The sequence below is a fragment of the Armigeres subalbatus genome, chromosome 3, assembly GCF_024139115.2.
Source record: "Armigeres subalbatus isolate Guangzhou_Male chromosome 3, GZ_Asu_2, whole genome shotgun sequence".
NCBI lineage: Eukaryota > Metazoa > Arthropoda > Insecta > Diptera > Culicidae > Armigeres > Armigeres subalbatus.
This window is the reverse complement of record NC_085141.1, coordinates 37,008,616-37,023,324: the sequence shown is the minus strand read 5'-3', so window position 1 is coordinate 37,023,324 and position 14,709 is coordinate 37,008,616. Positions and strand designations below refer to the sequence as shown.

The window sequence follows — 14,709 nt, the reverse complement described above, 5'->3', positions numbered from 1 at the left end:
ACTTGTGTGTATACATATTGCGATTGCAATAGCAATGATAATGAAACATGCAGGGAAGGGCCGTTTGGCCGAATACCGTTCATCCGAATGCCATTTGGTCGAATAGGTCATTTAGTCGAAAAAGACAATTGGCCGAATAGGACATTTGGCCGAATGGGTCATTTGGCTGAATATGTCGTTTGACCGATCTTGCCATTTGGCCGAGCAGGACATTTGGCCAAATAGGTCTTTTGGAAAGTGAGAAATGAGGTGTGAAAAGTGAGACGTCTCATTTTTCGCTACTTATTTCCCACTTCTCACTGTGAAAATCGATTAGTGCGAAGTGAGCTGTCCCAAGTAACACCGAAAACATCTTTCTTAGCGTACACTGAGAAAAATTTTATAGTGGAAACTACTATTTTAGGGGTAATATTGAGAACAGTACCGACGTTTTTCAACCGAAGTGCCATTCGTCTTAAAATGACTAAAATATGATCTATCTCACGATAAAAATAGTATATTCAACCGCTTACATGGTAATTCTTACAGAAAATATAGTAAAATTGTGTGGTAAAATCAACTATTTTGTTTGAGTATATGCTAAATAACAATTTTTGTGGTAAAATTGAAAATAATATCAATCAGATTTACTACATTTATGGTAAAATTAAGCGATTTGTCCCTACAGTTGAAAAGCGTCGGTACTGTTCTTAATTTGACCACAAAATTGTAATTTCTACCAATAAAAATCAATAATTACGAACAATATATGAGATAATGCGACTTGATATAATCGGCAAAGACCTAGGCGACGAATAAAGGATCACGATTGGAAGCTTGGAACATGGAACTGCAAGTCGCTAGGTTTCGCAAGTTGCGACAGGATGATCTACGATGAATTACATCCCCGCAAATTCGACGTCATGGCGTTGCAGGAGATTTGATGAACAGGGCAGGAAGTGTGGAAAAGCGGGCATCAAGCGGCTACCTTCTATCAACGCTGTGGCACCACCAACGAGCTGGGAACCGGCTTCATAGTGCTGGGTAAGATGCGCCAACGCGTGATTGGGTGGCAGCCAATCAACGCAAGGATGAGCAAGCTGAGGATAAAAGGCCGTTTCATCAACTATAGCATCATCAACGTGCACTGCCCACACGAAGGGAGGCCCGACGACGAGAAAGAAGCGTTCTACGCACAGCTGGAGCAGACATACGATGGATGCCCACTGCGGGACGTCAAAATCGTCATCGGTGACATGAACGCACAGGTAGGAAGGGAGGAAATGTATAGACTGGTCATCGGACCGGATAGTCTGCTCACCGTATCGAATGACAACGGCCAACGATGCATAAACTTCGCAGCCTCCCGCGGAATGGAAGTCCGAAGCACCTTCTTTCCCCGCAAAAATATCCACAAGGCCATATGGAAATCACCTAAACAAGAAACGGAAAACCAAATCGACCACGTTCTTATCGACGGTAAATTCTTCTCCGACATCACGAACGTCCGCACTTACCGCAGTGTCCGCAGAATCCGACCACTACCTCGTTGCAGTATGCCTACGCTCAAAACTCTCGACGGTGTACAACACGCGTCGGAGTCGGACGCCGCGGCTTAACATTGGGCGGCTACAAGACGGTAGGCTAGCCCAAGACTACGCGCAGCAGCTGGAAGCGGCACTCCCAACGGAAGAGCAGCTAGGCGCAGCATCTCTTGAAGATGGCTGGAGAGATATTCGATCCGCCATTGGTAGCACCGCAACCGCTGCACTTGGCACGGTGCCCCCGGATCAGAGAAACGACTGATATGACGGCGAATGTGAGCAGTTAGTAGAAGGGATGAATGCAGCATGGGCGAGATTGCTGCAACACCGCACGAGGGCGAACGAGGCACGATATAAACAGGCGCGGAACAGACAAAATTCGATTTTCCAGAGAAAAAAGCGTCAGCAGGAAGATCGAGACCGTGAAGAGACGGAGCAACTGTACCGCGCTAATAACACACGAAAGTTCTATGAGAAGTTAAACCGTTCACGGAGGGGGGACGTGCCACAGCCTGATATGTGTAAGGACATAAACGTGAACCTTCTTACGAACGAAGAAAGTTTTGCCGCAGGAGTGGATGGAAGGTGTCGTGTGTCCCATCTACAAAAAGGGCGATAAGCTGGATTGTAGCAACTACCGCGCAATCACATTGCTGAACGCCGCCTACAAGGTACTCTCCCAAATTTTATTCTGTCGACTAGCACCAACTGCAAGGGAGTTTGTGGGGCAGTACCAGGCGGGTTTTATGGGCGAACGCTCCACCACGGACCAGGTGTTCGCCATTCGCCAAGTACTGCAGAAATGCCGCGAATACAACGTGCTCACACATCATCTGTTCATCGACTTCAAAGCCGCATATATATGATACAATCGATCGGGACCAGCTATGGCAGCTAATGCACGAACACGGTTTTCCGGATAAACTGACACGGTTGATCAAAGCGACGATGGATCGGGTGATGTGCGTAGTTCGAGTTTCAGGGGCATTCTCGAGTCCCTTCGAAACGCGTAGAGGGTTTCGGCAGGGTGATGGTCTTTCGTGTCTGCTATTCAACATCGCTTTGGAGGGAGTAATACGAAGGGCAGGGATTGACACGAGTGGTACGATTTTCACGAAGTCCGTCCAGTTATTTGGTTTCGCCGACGACATTGATATCATGGCACGTAACTTTGAGAGGATGGAGGAAGCCTACATCAGACTGAAAAGCGAAGCTAAACGGATTGGACTAGTCATCAACACGTCGAAGACGAAGTACATGATAGGAAGAGGCTCAAGAGAGGTCAATGTGAGCCACCCACCACGAGTTTCTATCGGTGGTGACGAAATCGAGGTGGTTGAAGAATTCGTGTACTTGGGCTCACTGGTGTCCGCCGATAACGATACCAGCAGAGAAATTCGGAGACGCATAGTGGCTGGAAATCGTACGTACTTTGGACTCCGCAAGACGCTCGGATCGAATAGAGTTCGCCGCCGTACCAAACTGACTATCTACAAAACGCTAATAAGACCGGTAGTTCTCTACGGGCACGAGACCTGGACGATGCTCGTGGAGGACCAACGCGCACTGGGAGTTTTCGAAAGGAAAGTGTTGCGTACCATCTATGGTGGGGTGCAGATGGCGGACGGTACGTGGAGGAGGCGAATGAACCACGAGTTGCATCAGCTGTTGGAAGAACCATCCATCGTTCACACCGCGAAAATCGGAAGACTGCGGTGGGCCGGGCACGTAGCCAGAATGTCGGACAGTAATCCGGTGAAAATGGTTCTCGACAACGATCCGACGGGAACAAGAAGGCGAGGTGCACAGCGGGCAAGGTGGATCGATCAGGTGGAGGACGATTTGCGGGCCCTCCGCAGACTGCGTGGTGTGCGAAGTGCAGCCATGGACCGAGCTGAATGGAGAAAAATCCAAAAATCTAAAAAGCTAAAAAACTAAAAATCAAAAAATCTAAAACTCTAAAAATTTAAAAATCTAAAAATCTTAAAATCTAAAAATCTAAAAATCTAAAAATCCAGAAATCTAAAAATCTAAAAATCTAAAAATCTAAAAATCTTAAAATCTAAATATCTAAAAATCTAAAACTCTAAAAATCTAAAAATCAAAAAATCTAAAAATCTAAAAATCTTAAAATCTAAAAATCTAAAAATCTAAAAATCTAAAAATCTAAAATTCTAAAAATCTAAAAATCTTAAAATCTAAAAATCTAAAAAAACTTAAAATCTAAAAATCTAAAAATCTAAAAATCTAAAAATCTAAAATTCTAAAAATCTAAAAATCTAAAAATCTAAAAATCCAAAAATCTAAAAATCAAACAATCAAAAAATCTGAAAATCTAAAAATTCAAAAATCTAAAAATCTGAAAACCTAAAAATCTAAAAATTTAAAAATCTTAAAATCTTAAAATCTAAAAATCTAAAAATCCAGAAATCTAAAAATCTAAAAATCTAAAAATCTAAAAATCTCAAAATCTAAATATCTAAATATCTAAAAATCTAAAAATCTAAAAATCTAAAAATCTAAAAATCTAAAATTCTAAAAATCTAAAAATCTAAAAATCTAAAAATCTAAAATTCTAAACATCTAAAAATCTAAAAATCTCAAAATCTAAAAATCTAAAAATCTAAAAATCTAAAAAAAACTTAAAATCTAAAAACCTAAAATCTTAAAATCTAAAAATCTAAAAATCTAAAAATCAAAAAATCTAAAAATTTAAAAATCTAAAAATCTAAAAATCTCAAAATCTAAAAATTTAAAAGTCTAAAAATCTAAAAATCTGAGAATCTAAAAATCTAAAAAACTAAAAATCTAAAAATTTAAAAATCTAGAAATCTAAAAATCTAAAAATCTAAAAATCTAAAAAAACTTAAAATCTAAAAACCTAAAATCTAAAAATCTAAAAATCTAAAAATCTAAAAATCTAAAAATCTAAAAATCTAAAAATCTAAAAATCTAAAAATTTAAAAATCTAAAAATCTAGAAATCTAAAAATCTAAAAATCTAAAAATTTAAAAATCTAAAAATCTAAAAGTCTAAAAATCTAAAAATCTAAAAATCTAAAAATTTTAAAATCTAAAAATCTAAAAATCTAAAAATCTAAATCTAAAAATCTAAAAATCTAAAAATCCTAAAATTTCAAGATCTGGAGATTTTAAAATCCAATATAACGTGAATTGAATAAAATTCTCGAGAAATGTCTGTCTAAGAATTATCATTATCACATCAACATGATTTTATACCAGTTCTTTTGTGTGATTAGAACATGACTTTTTGAAACGCTTCTGATGAAAAAATGCATCGATTACCACAGCACAACCGGGTACTGGGATTCCCAAAGATTTCTGCATAATCATTTTTTAACTCGCAACCATGCGATCGATGATCATTTCAACAGAAGGCAAGCACGACGGTGACTAAGACGGCAATGGCACATTATCCTACAAACGGAACGCAGCGACCTGTTAAGCAGAGAACGCCTGCTATAAAACAAAACGCAAATCTAAAAACTAAAAATCTAAGAATCTAAATATCTTAGAATCTAAAAAAACAAATCTGAATATTTAAAAATCTAAAAATCTAAAAATCTTAAAGTCTAAAAATCTAAAAATCTAAAAATCTAAAAATCTAAAAATCGAAAAATCTAAAAACCTAAAAATCTAAAAGTCTAAAAATCTAAAAATCTAAAAATCTAAAAATCTAAAAATCCAAAAATGTAAAATCTAAAAATCTAAAAATCTAAAAATCTAAAAATCTAAAAATCTAAAAATCTAAAAATCTAAAAATCTAAAAATCTAAAAATCTGAAAATCTGAAAATCTAAAAATCTAAAAATCTAGAAATCTAAAGATCTAAAAATCTAAAAATCTAAAAATCTAAAAATCCAAAAATCTAAAAGTCTCAAAATTTAAAAATCTGAAAATCTAAAAATCTGAAAATCTAAAGATCTAAAATTCTTAAAATCTAAAATTCTTAAAATCTAAAAATCTAAAAATCTAAAAATCTAAAAATCTAAAAATCTAAAAATCTAAAAATCTAAAAATCTTAAAATATAAAAATCTAAAATTCTAAAAATCTAAAGATCTAAAAATCTAAAAATCTAAAAATCCAAAAATCTAAAAATCTAAAAATCTAAAAATCTAAAAATCTTAAAATCTTAAAATCTTAAAATCTTAAAATCTTAAAATCTTAAAATCTAAAAATCTAAAAATCTAAAAATCTAAAATTTTAAAAATCTAAAAATCTAAAAATCCAGAAATCTAAAAATCTAAAAATTTAATAAAAATGTGATATAATGTGAATAGAATAAAATTCTCGAGAAATGTCTGACTAAGAATTATCATTATCACATCAACATGATTTCATACCAGTTCTTTTGTGTGGTGGGATCATGACTTGACATGAGAAAACGCTACTGATGAAAAAAAATTCATCGATTACCACATCACAAACCGGGTACGGGGAATCCCAAAGATTTCTGCAGAATCATTTTTTAACTCGCAACCATGCGATCGATGATCATTTCAACAGAAGGCAAGCACGACGGTGACGTAGACGGCAATGTCACATTATCCTATAAACGGAACGCAGCGACCCGAGCAGCAGAGAACGCCTGGTATCAATTACAGTTAGATCAAGTTTGATAGTAAGAGGAGGTATACCAAAAAAAATCGTCATTTTACTCGGAATTTGATTGTGCTATATATAAAGTCTCCGAACAATACAATACAATTCTCGGGTACTTATTCAAAAGGACGTATGTGATTTTGTAAACAAAGATTCAAACGTCGATTTGTCCAATCTGATAGCACTCCCACGCAAACCATCACCACAGACAGGAAAGTGAAGCCTTCGGCTACCTGTTAGTGGTGTCGGTTTGCGTGGGAGCGCCATCAGATTGGACAAATCGACGTTAGAATCTTTGTTTACAAAATCACATACGTCTTTTTGAATAAGCACCCGAGAATTATACTTTTTAGGAACTTATGCGTAACCGTAACAAGTTGCCTTTGACAAGGAATACTGTTCCTTTACGTTTTTTTTTCCTTTTGAAGACAAGCTTGATAGGTCTATGTATTCAAAGCTTATGCTCGAATTAAGAATTATCGAGTGCGGATGCATTACGGAAATGGTCTTTTCCAAAGTCCAAAGTCCAGAGTCCAAAGAATCGATAACACAATTGAAACTGAACTAGATATTTATTTTAATTCGGGATAGTAGCACCATCATTTGTCTTGACAAAGAAGTATCAGTATTTTCGACGCGAACATTCAAGAAAGAATCATCCAAATGAATCATCCTTCTTTCGGCAGCACACAGTCACTTTTAATATTAATATATATATATTTTTTAATATCAGTACTACCGTAGTGCGGTATAAGTCATTTTCCAATAATTGTGTTAACAAGTAGTGTTCATCGAGCTCTATAACAGAAAAATTTAAAATATGTATGTGTGTTGTAATTTAGTAGTTTTAAAAGCAGCGTTGTCTACGAAATAGTAATTTTTACAACGGATTTTTTTTTCTTAGTTGGAGAGGGTTTCAATATGCTGTATCTACACATATAAAGGACAATAAGAAGTTGAAAAAGAACTAAGATAAATGGTATACAACTCTAACTAAAAGTTTGTTTTAGGAGCAAATAAATAGTCTTTACGTATAATTAGTATACAAGAAAGGCAAAAATGCAACGATTTATTTTTAAAGGAGCACTTGGTCTTTCCATCACCAACTGCACCAAGCGTTCTAATTATTCTGCAAGCAGTTAGTATGAACAATCGTTTCCTTCAGTGTTCCATATCGTGTTGATGCGAGTAGACTTGATTTCAAAAAGTCTCTTGGCGAATTGCAAATGGATTTTGTTAAGTGCCTTTAGCAACGAACTTTGGCAATTCGGCATAAGGTGGATACACATCTTAGTAATCGTAATTATGGGTGTACGACACCTTGACACATTCGTTCGTAATGACATTCTCGGCAGTTTTTATTGGATCAACATTGAAGAACAAATCAGGTACATGTTATTTCACAAAAAAAAAACAAGTTCTATGTGATAATGGAATAATATTTCTTTACCATCAGAGAACATTTCAAGAAATCAGTGGAACCTCCAATTATAGTGATTGATCTACTTACTTTGTTCGAACCTCTCGGCATGCACGATCAGAAAGGACTCTTATTTGGGGGACGTTTTAATCTGGCGTTCGTTGCGATTGATGAGTTTTTCACCAAACTGACAAGACTAGGCGCCGAGCTTGTGTTTTTCTGCGACGGAAATATCAATGGGCAAAAAAAGACAACTTGGTGCAATCGCCAAGACAATAGATATGAAGATAACCTAAAGTTGATCGATGCCATTGAAAGGGGGACTGGCCTACGAGCTCTGGTGAATGAATATAGAGCCCCGCTGAACTTTAGATATCCTTTGTGGAATGTTGCACAAAAGTACGGAAAGTGTAATATGACATTCGGCCGTGAGTGTGATCAAGTGCTGGCTGCACATGCAATGCAAGTGAACGCCCTGGCGATAATCTCCAATGATTCGGACTTCCTTATCTACAAAGGATCCTGGAGGTATTGGTCGTCTGCATGCCTAAATTTGTCCACATTGTGCACCATAGAATATAACCGATATGCTATAGTTGACCAACTTGGCTTGAACTTCGACCAAATGCCGTTGTTTGCCACACTTATGGGTAATGATATCATGCCATTCGATTCAGTAAATTATTTTCATAAGCGACATGGCTCAGGCGTCAATAAGTTTTTCAGCATGGCCCAATACATCCGAACACTTTCATATCCACAACTTGATGATAATGCAATATTAAATATACTTAACGAAATCACAAACAACAAAGTTGACGAAGATTTGATTCAAAAATTTCACCGTAGTTTGGATACCTACAGTGTGGTAACACCACGTATTGACACCTTAAGCAATTCTATTAACACTTATTCAATTTCAGAAAATCCAACCACTAAACCTCAACCCCACTGCGGATCCCCTCATAGGAGCTCTAGTTCGAAGAGATTCACCGTTCGAATATTTAATTTGGAAGGGTGAGCCACTGGACGTAAGCATATACATAGCCGACATGCGTCGAAACGATTTTGGGAATGATTACGCTAAGCTTCTAGTCGGGCTAATTTCGCGAATGGCAGGAATAATTTTATTTCAACGAAAGCCGCGACCAAAACAACTGAGGATTGCCATTAAAACGTCTCATCGAGAACCACACCGAGTACACACCTTTACCGTAAAATATCCGCGCAACATAGACACACCTACTCTGCTTCACTTACTATCGAAGGAACAATCTACGCAGGAGATGCTCAGGGATATTAAATTTCAACTTCTATCGTGGACTGCATCTGATACGCTGAACCCTGATGAATTACAGAAGATCCCTTCTCATTTCCGAATAACCGCTATGACTTTGTACTATTTACTGGAGCGACATCTTCTGAAGCTCTTCGAAGCAGACCTGTTTTTGCAGGTGGCCTACGACGTGTCCTTCCAAACCTACGACATTATGGCAGTTGAATATCCTGAAACGATCATGAGCCGCCCATTTCTGTTGGCTTTTTTCTATCAGCAAATTTACAAATACATGACACATGCCATTCGCGTGGTTGGCCTGGACGATGAAGATAACTTCCGCGATGGCCCTCTGTTTGATGGCGTCCTTTTTCACCAGCGGTACGATGAATGGAGTCAGGGCCAATACAGAGTTGATCATATTAAAGAGTGGAGAATTTATGCAGGGCTGACATCACATTTAGGATGAAGCCACAGTAAACGCGATGGCGCGATGCGACGCAACGCGACGGTACAAATAGACAGGTACATCGATAATAATTGTTATTCCTTTGCGTGAGTCGCGTCGCATCACACGTCGCGTCTACTGTGGCGGACACCTTACTCTATTCTTAATTACTTCGACGACGCGGTGCTGCCATCCGGCGGACACGGACGTGCGCGTAAAATTATGATATTTCAACAGGAAGTATATTTTAAAACCTTCTAAAATGTTATTAACAGTGTTGTAATGAAAACTTTCAAATTAGCTAAAAATTGGAAAAATTGCATCATTTAACTTTTGTATAGTTGATTTAAAAATACCTAATTAAAATGTCTTACCAAAGCCAAACTATTTTCGGTCATAATATGTTTCGACGCTTGTCATTAGACGAGTTAGTACTATTCCATTTAATTCCACCACTTAATTGTAACTTTACATACTTGTATTTAAAGTAGGGCCATCCAGTTTTGGAATTGAGAATCTCAGAGAGACACAATCAATATAAAATTTAAGTCAAGTAGTTATTATTATATTATGTTTTCCCATAAATGGCGATTCCATAAAATACCGATATGGTGAGTCACAAGATATCATGAAAATTGGTAGTTTTATTCCTTATCACAAAATATTAAAAACGTATTTTTATATTTGGGGGGATGATTTTAATGCTATTTGGCGGTTCCAAAAATCGCTTTTTTATTTCTACGAAAACGACTTTTTTTTTTAAATCACAACTTTTGAATAACTGAATCAATTTCAAATGTTAAAATATGGTAAGAAAAATAATTACGCATACTTTAGACGACACATATTATGGCATTGGAAAATTTGAATTTTGCATTAGACAACATTGATTGTATTTGTATTTTGCATTTTTCATGATGTTTGACTAGAGGGTGCTATCCAGCTTTTCGCGCACGGTAATGGCCGTAATGGCGGCTCTGTGGTTTAAAAGTGTAGCCGTCCCTGTATTTCTTTGACATCTGGCTTAGGTTTGACATTCCGTTTTCCTCCTGTTCCATGATGAGGGGAGAGGGTAATCGAAATGTCAAACCCAAGTCAGATGTCAAAGAAGTACAGGGACGGATACACTTTCAAACCCACAGGTCCGCCATTAGAGTAGAGTGGGGCAAGAGTGCGCGTGGGGTAAGAGTACGTTTTCGATTTTTTGAAGCAATAAAAAAAGATAAACTAGCAGCACTGAATCAGTTTGACAGGTATTCTGGCCAACTATTATCATGTGTAATTGTAAACGATTTGAATAAACAACAAGGGAGATATGGAGTTTAATAACTTTTTGGTCATTTTGCTAAAAATAATTGGATTTCCGCAACTAGTATTTCATTACCATATATACGTTCAATCAGGTGAACATTATACCATTTCGATAACCCATTGTATAGAGTACTTTATGGTACAGAACACCACTCCGGTTGGTTTTCCAAGAAGTCAAAAACATTACTTGAATAATTTTTGGGACTGTGGGGTAAAAGTACGCAGGAACCGGTGGGGCAAGAGTACGCATATGAATCTTCAAGTTATGTTTTCAAACCCGTATCTCTGGCCGAAATAAGATTTCTTCCAAAGCGTAAAGATCCACAACTAAGAAAAAAGGGACAGAATTAGAAACTATCACAAGTTTTTAGGATAAGTTGAAGTAATTCGGTGTTAGAAAAGACTTAGCGAACAAAGCACTGAATCGAAATAATGAAATTGTATTAGGACTTGTTGTACACCTAAACATAGTACGAAAACACAATTTCATCTAAATGATAATATCATTTAATCAAAAGAAACATTCATAAATTACGCAACGTTTAGCTGGGAGGGTTGTGAGATGTGTGACGATCCATATAATTTTTAGAGGATTCATACAAATAGTGTAAGATAGGGGGGAGGGGTGATGAAATAGCCAAATTTTACGTTACGTGATTGGTGGACTTTCTTTAAGGAAAATGCCTTTGTATACGCCACGCGAAACCTGATATATATTTTTACCTCTGTAGTTTTTTGTATATATAAAAAACAATGGTTTTTCGTATGAAAGTGCACATTTTTAGGACCCCCTCCCCCTTTAAGAGTTAGGTAATCTTTAAATATTCCTTAATATATGCTCATTAAACATGAGTTAAATGTTATTAACTCTTATTTGTGTTAATATACTTAAAGCACATGATTGGATAAATGCGTACTCTTACCCCACCCGATGCGCACTCTTACCCCACCGGTGGGGTAAAGGCTCCGTCAGACGTTGCAAGCAAATCACTCGTGCGAGCGAATGATTTCTGAGAGCACTCGCAATTGCAGTCACACGTAGCAGTTTTTTACTTTAAGCAAATGACAGATTTACTCTCATGCAAGTATAAACAAAAACGAAAAACTTGTTTTTCGGCCACAAAATCTAATTTCATTCCTATTTTTGCAGTGCAACACTGCCACCTGAAAACGTTTTCACTTTTGCGAGCGAAAAATTTGCTAGTGCTGCACTAGCAAGCGCAATTCCGTTTCTGCGAGTTGAAAATTTTTAACGCTTAGCAGTCACACATTGCAAGCGAGCGTTTGCTTACGAGTTGTCATTTGTTTGCATGCAATCACTTTCAGTGTAGTCAGACAGGCAAATTTTTGACAGTTGTCACTTTCTGCGAGCAAAATGCTCGTTGCGAGTGATTTGCTTGCAACGTCTGACGGCACCTTAAGAGTGCGTTTTTCACTTGTCTTGCAATAAGGGTTCTACTAAAACGAATCTCAATAATTTCAATATTTTTTCCACTGGGTAACATAAAGGAAGAGTATATGAATCATCGCCACTGATTTGATATGCAGAAGCTTGCTTCATAAGGGCCACATGATCGATTGAAAACTAAGTGCGTACTCTTGCCCCACTCTACTCTACCGTGAGCGAAAAGCTGGATACGATTTTATATTTTTTCTGAAAATTTAGACTCTGTTTTACACAACATATCAAAAAACTAGAATGGACTGTTTTTTTAGTATTTGAGATACTCTTTAAGAAGTTATTGTCAGATTCTCTGGATGTGATACACTGCGCGGCGTTTGTAATGTTCCCAAAAGGGTACTTGCACAAAACTTCACGCGGCGAATGACTGTCGAAAGGTACGGCCGCGCCAAACGATACACCGCAATGCTATTCACCCATAAGAATCAAGTAAACGGGGTGCAGAAACCGCGGCGGTACCTTTCCTGAAGGGTTCGCCGCGTGCAATTTTGACAAAATCAGACAATATCAGGTTTTGTGTTTTTGCGCCATACCCACACGGAAGCTGGCAAATACCCATTTAATGGATTTTATGTACCCATTTTTTGAATCAATACTGATATGTCAAATAATGGGTAAATTTTTATCAACAAAAAAAGAGTATTTTCACCCCATTATAGAGAATGCCATCTCGTAATAAATAATGGGTAAAACGTACCCTTCCAGATTTTCGAAAAGAAAAGTAGCCATCTTGAACGTCTTCTGCGGCGAAAGTAAAAACGGTGAAAACCCACGAAGAAATCTTTTAAAATTTGGGAAAAACAAGCTTAAAGTGAAATTATGGAACAACTACTATGCAGGACAATCAAGACAAGGTAAGTGGTGATTACTAGCAGTTGGGAAAGCCGAAGATAAGAAATGTGATTCTATTGCAGAAAATCAGTACGGATGGCAGGTCAAACCAGCTCACTATCAGCAAGAAGTTTAGGAGTGGTCCACCGAGGAGATGAGCTACACAATTCACAACGGAATTCCGACGAAACCGAGGGTTCCATAAAGTGTTTAGTACATCGCTTCCAGCAGGATTTCAGGGCTAGGAAGGAAAATGAAATCAAACAATCAATAAAGAAAGTGAAACGATTTTGATCCGGATGATGCGTAAGTCATCCATTTTTTATTGTCTTTATTAATGAGGTTTTCGGCCCTTGACCGGTTCACCTCAGTAAGTCATCCATCATATTTTTATGAAATAAACAACTATATTCCTATAAACCTTTTGTATTTCTTAAAATTCCCTCCGAGATAATACAATAAATTAAAATTCCACAGGAAATGTTTTGAAAAAAGTGGGTAAATTTGATACATATTCTGTAGCAAAACCAGGAGCAAAATTTACTCATTTTTTGAAGTTCTGTGGGAGTACCCATTAATGAGTAAATGCGATTTACCCATTAAATGAGTTATGCCGCTTTTCTTCAAAATGAGTACGAAAGTACCCATTAATGGGTAAATGGATGCTACCGTGCATGGGACTAAACTACACTGAACCGAAAAATCCTCCTGAGAGCAACTGCAAATTGATTCGCTCACGCCCCTTAACGAATATCACTCACAATCAGGATGATGTTCATACGGTTGTTTCCTCTCAGATGACAAGCGACCGAATGAGAATCATCCGATAGCCATATGGTTTAAGAATAGAACTACAGATAGTTTGGCGAATCATTTTTGTTTGAGATTCTTACGAAAACCGAATAAAATGGATTCATTTTACGAATGGGAACCGTTGGAGATTCAATACGTGAAAATGGGTTCAAATCATATCGAAAAAAAAAAGAAATCGTATTGTAATTACTGAATTGAATAATCTGTATATGTTCTATGTAAAATACTCATTTGTATTTATATTTATTGATAAACTTCACATTGAATTAACATATTCATGAATGTTTGATAGAGTTTAATTTCAATTCCATGAGTTAAGTTTCATCTTTGCTTTCCGGTGTTGCTTGATAATGACCTTCTCATTCGAGTAATATTTTCGGATGTTTTGTTTGGCGATCTAGTTGGATTACTGGGAGCCAGTTCTGCTGCTGATTGCCTCGGATTCCATTTCCGCGCAAGATACTCGCTGTTTGTACTTCATTTCCATCACTGGTGTCTTCGTCCGCATGCCAGCAATCATGTTTCGGCCGTTTTGGCTTCGGAGTTTCTTGGATCAGGTTTCCGAAATTTTATATTAATTTTTGCACAAATTAATTTAATATAATAAACTTACCAGATGTACGCAGCTCGGTATTATTCCGATGCTATTTCTCCGTTGCAGAAATATTGAAATCAAGCAAAAAAAGACTATGCGTCACGAACAACTTGTGTAAAATGGCGTGATTTCAATAACTTTGAGTAAACACAAGCTAAAACACCACTGACCATCATCCAAAAAGTGGATGATAGTCTTCATAGGGCGTGCTCAAATGATGATGCAGTCATAAACCGAACCATAATCATCTACATAGAGGATGATTACCTTACGCTGAAAAGAAGATTGAACATTCACTTTTCTCGGCATATGGAAACGGGATGATCGATTTTAATATTAAAGATGATGACAAATCCTACGTTCAAAGGATGATGTTTTGGTTCAGTGTACCATGTGTGTCCATTGATT

The 14,709-nt window shown here is 37.1% G+C and overlaps 1 protein-coding gene and 1 long non-coding RNA gene across 2 annotated transcripts; both read left to right on the top strand.

The window, feature by feature from the left end:
* Positions 1–6,663: 6,663 nt before the first annotated feature.
* On the top strand, positions 6,664–9,924 carry LOC134225852 (uncharacterized). The gene is made up of 4 exons (XM_062706262.1): positions 6,664–6,967; positions 7,050–7,533; positions 7,602–8,433; positions 8,489–9,924. Exons 2-4 carry the CDS (start codon positions 7,328–7,330, stop codon positions 9,308–9,310), a joined length of 1,860 nt encoding a protein of 619 aa, XP_062562246.1. The 5' UTR covers positions 6,664–6,967; positions 7,050–7,327; the 3' UTR covers positions 9,311–9,924.
* A 2,345-nt stretch (positions 9,925–12,269) lies between these two features.
* LOC134225016 (uncharacterized) lies at positions 12,270–13,290 on the top strand. The gene is made up of 3 exons (XR_009983134.1): positions 12,270–12,398; positions 12,722–12,916; positions 12,977–13,290. It is a non-coding gene; the product is annotated as an uncharacterized LOC134225016 (long non-coding RNA).
* Positions 13,291–14,709: the final 1,419 nt, after the last annotated feature.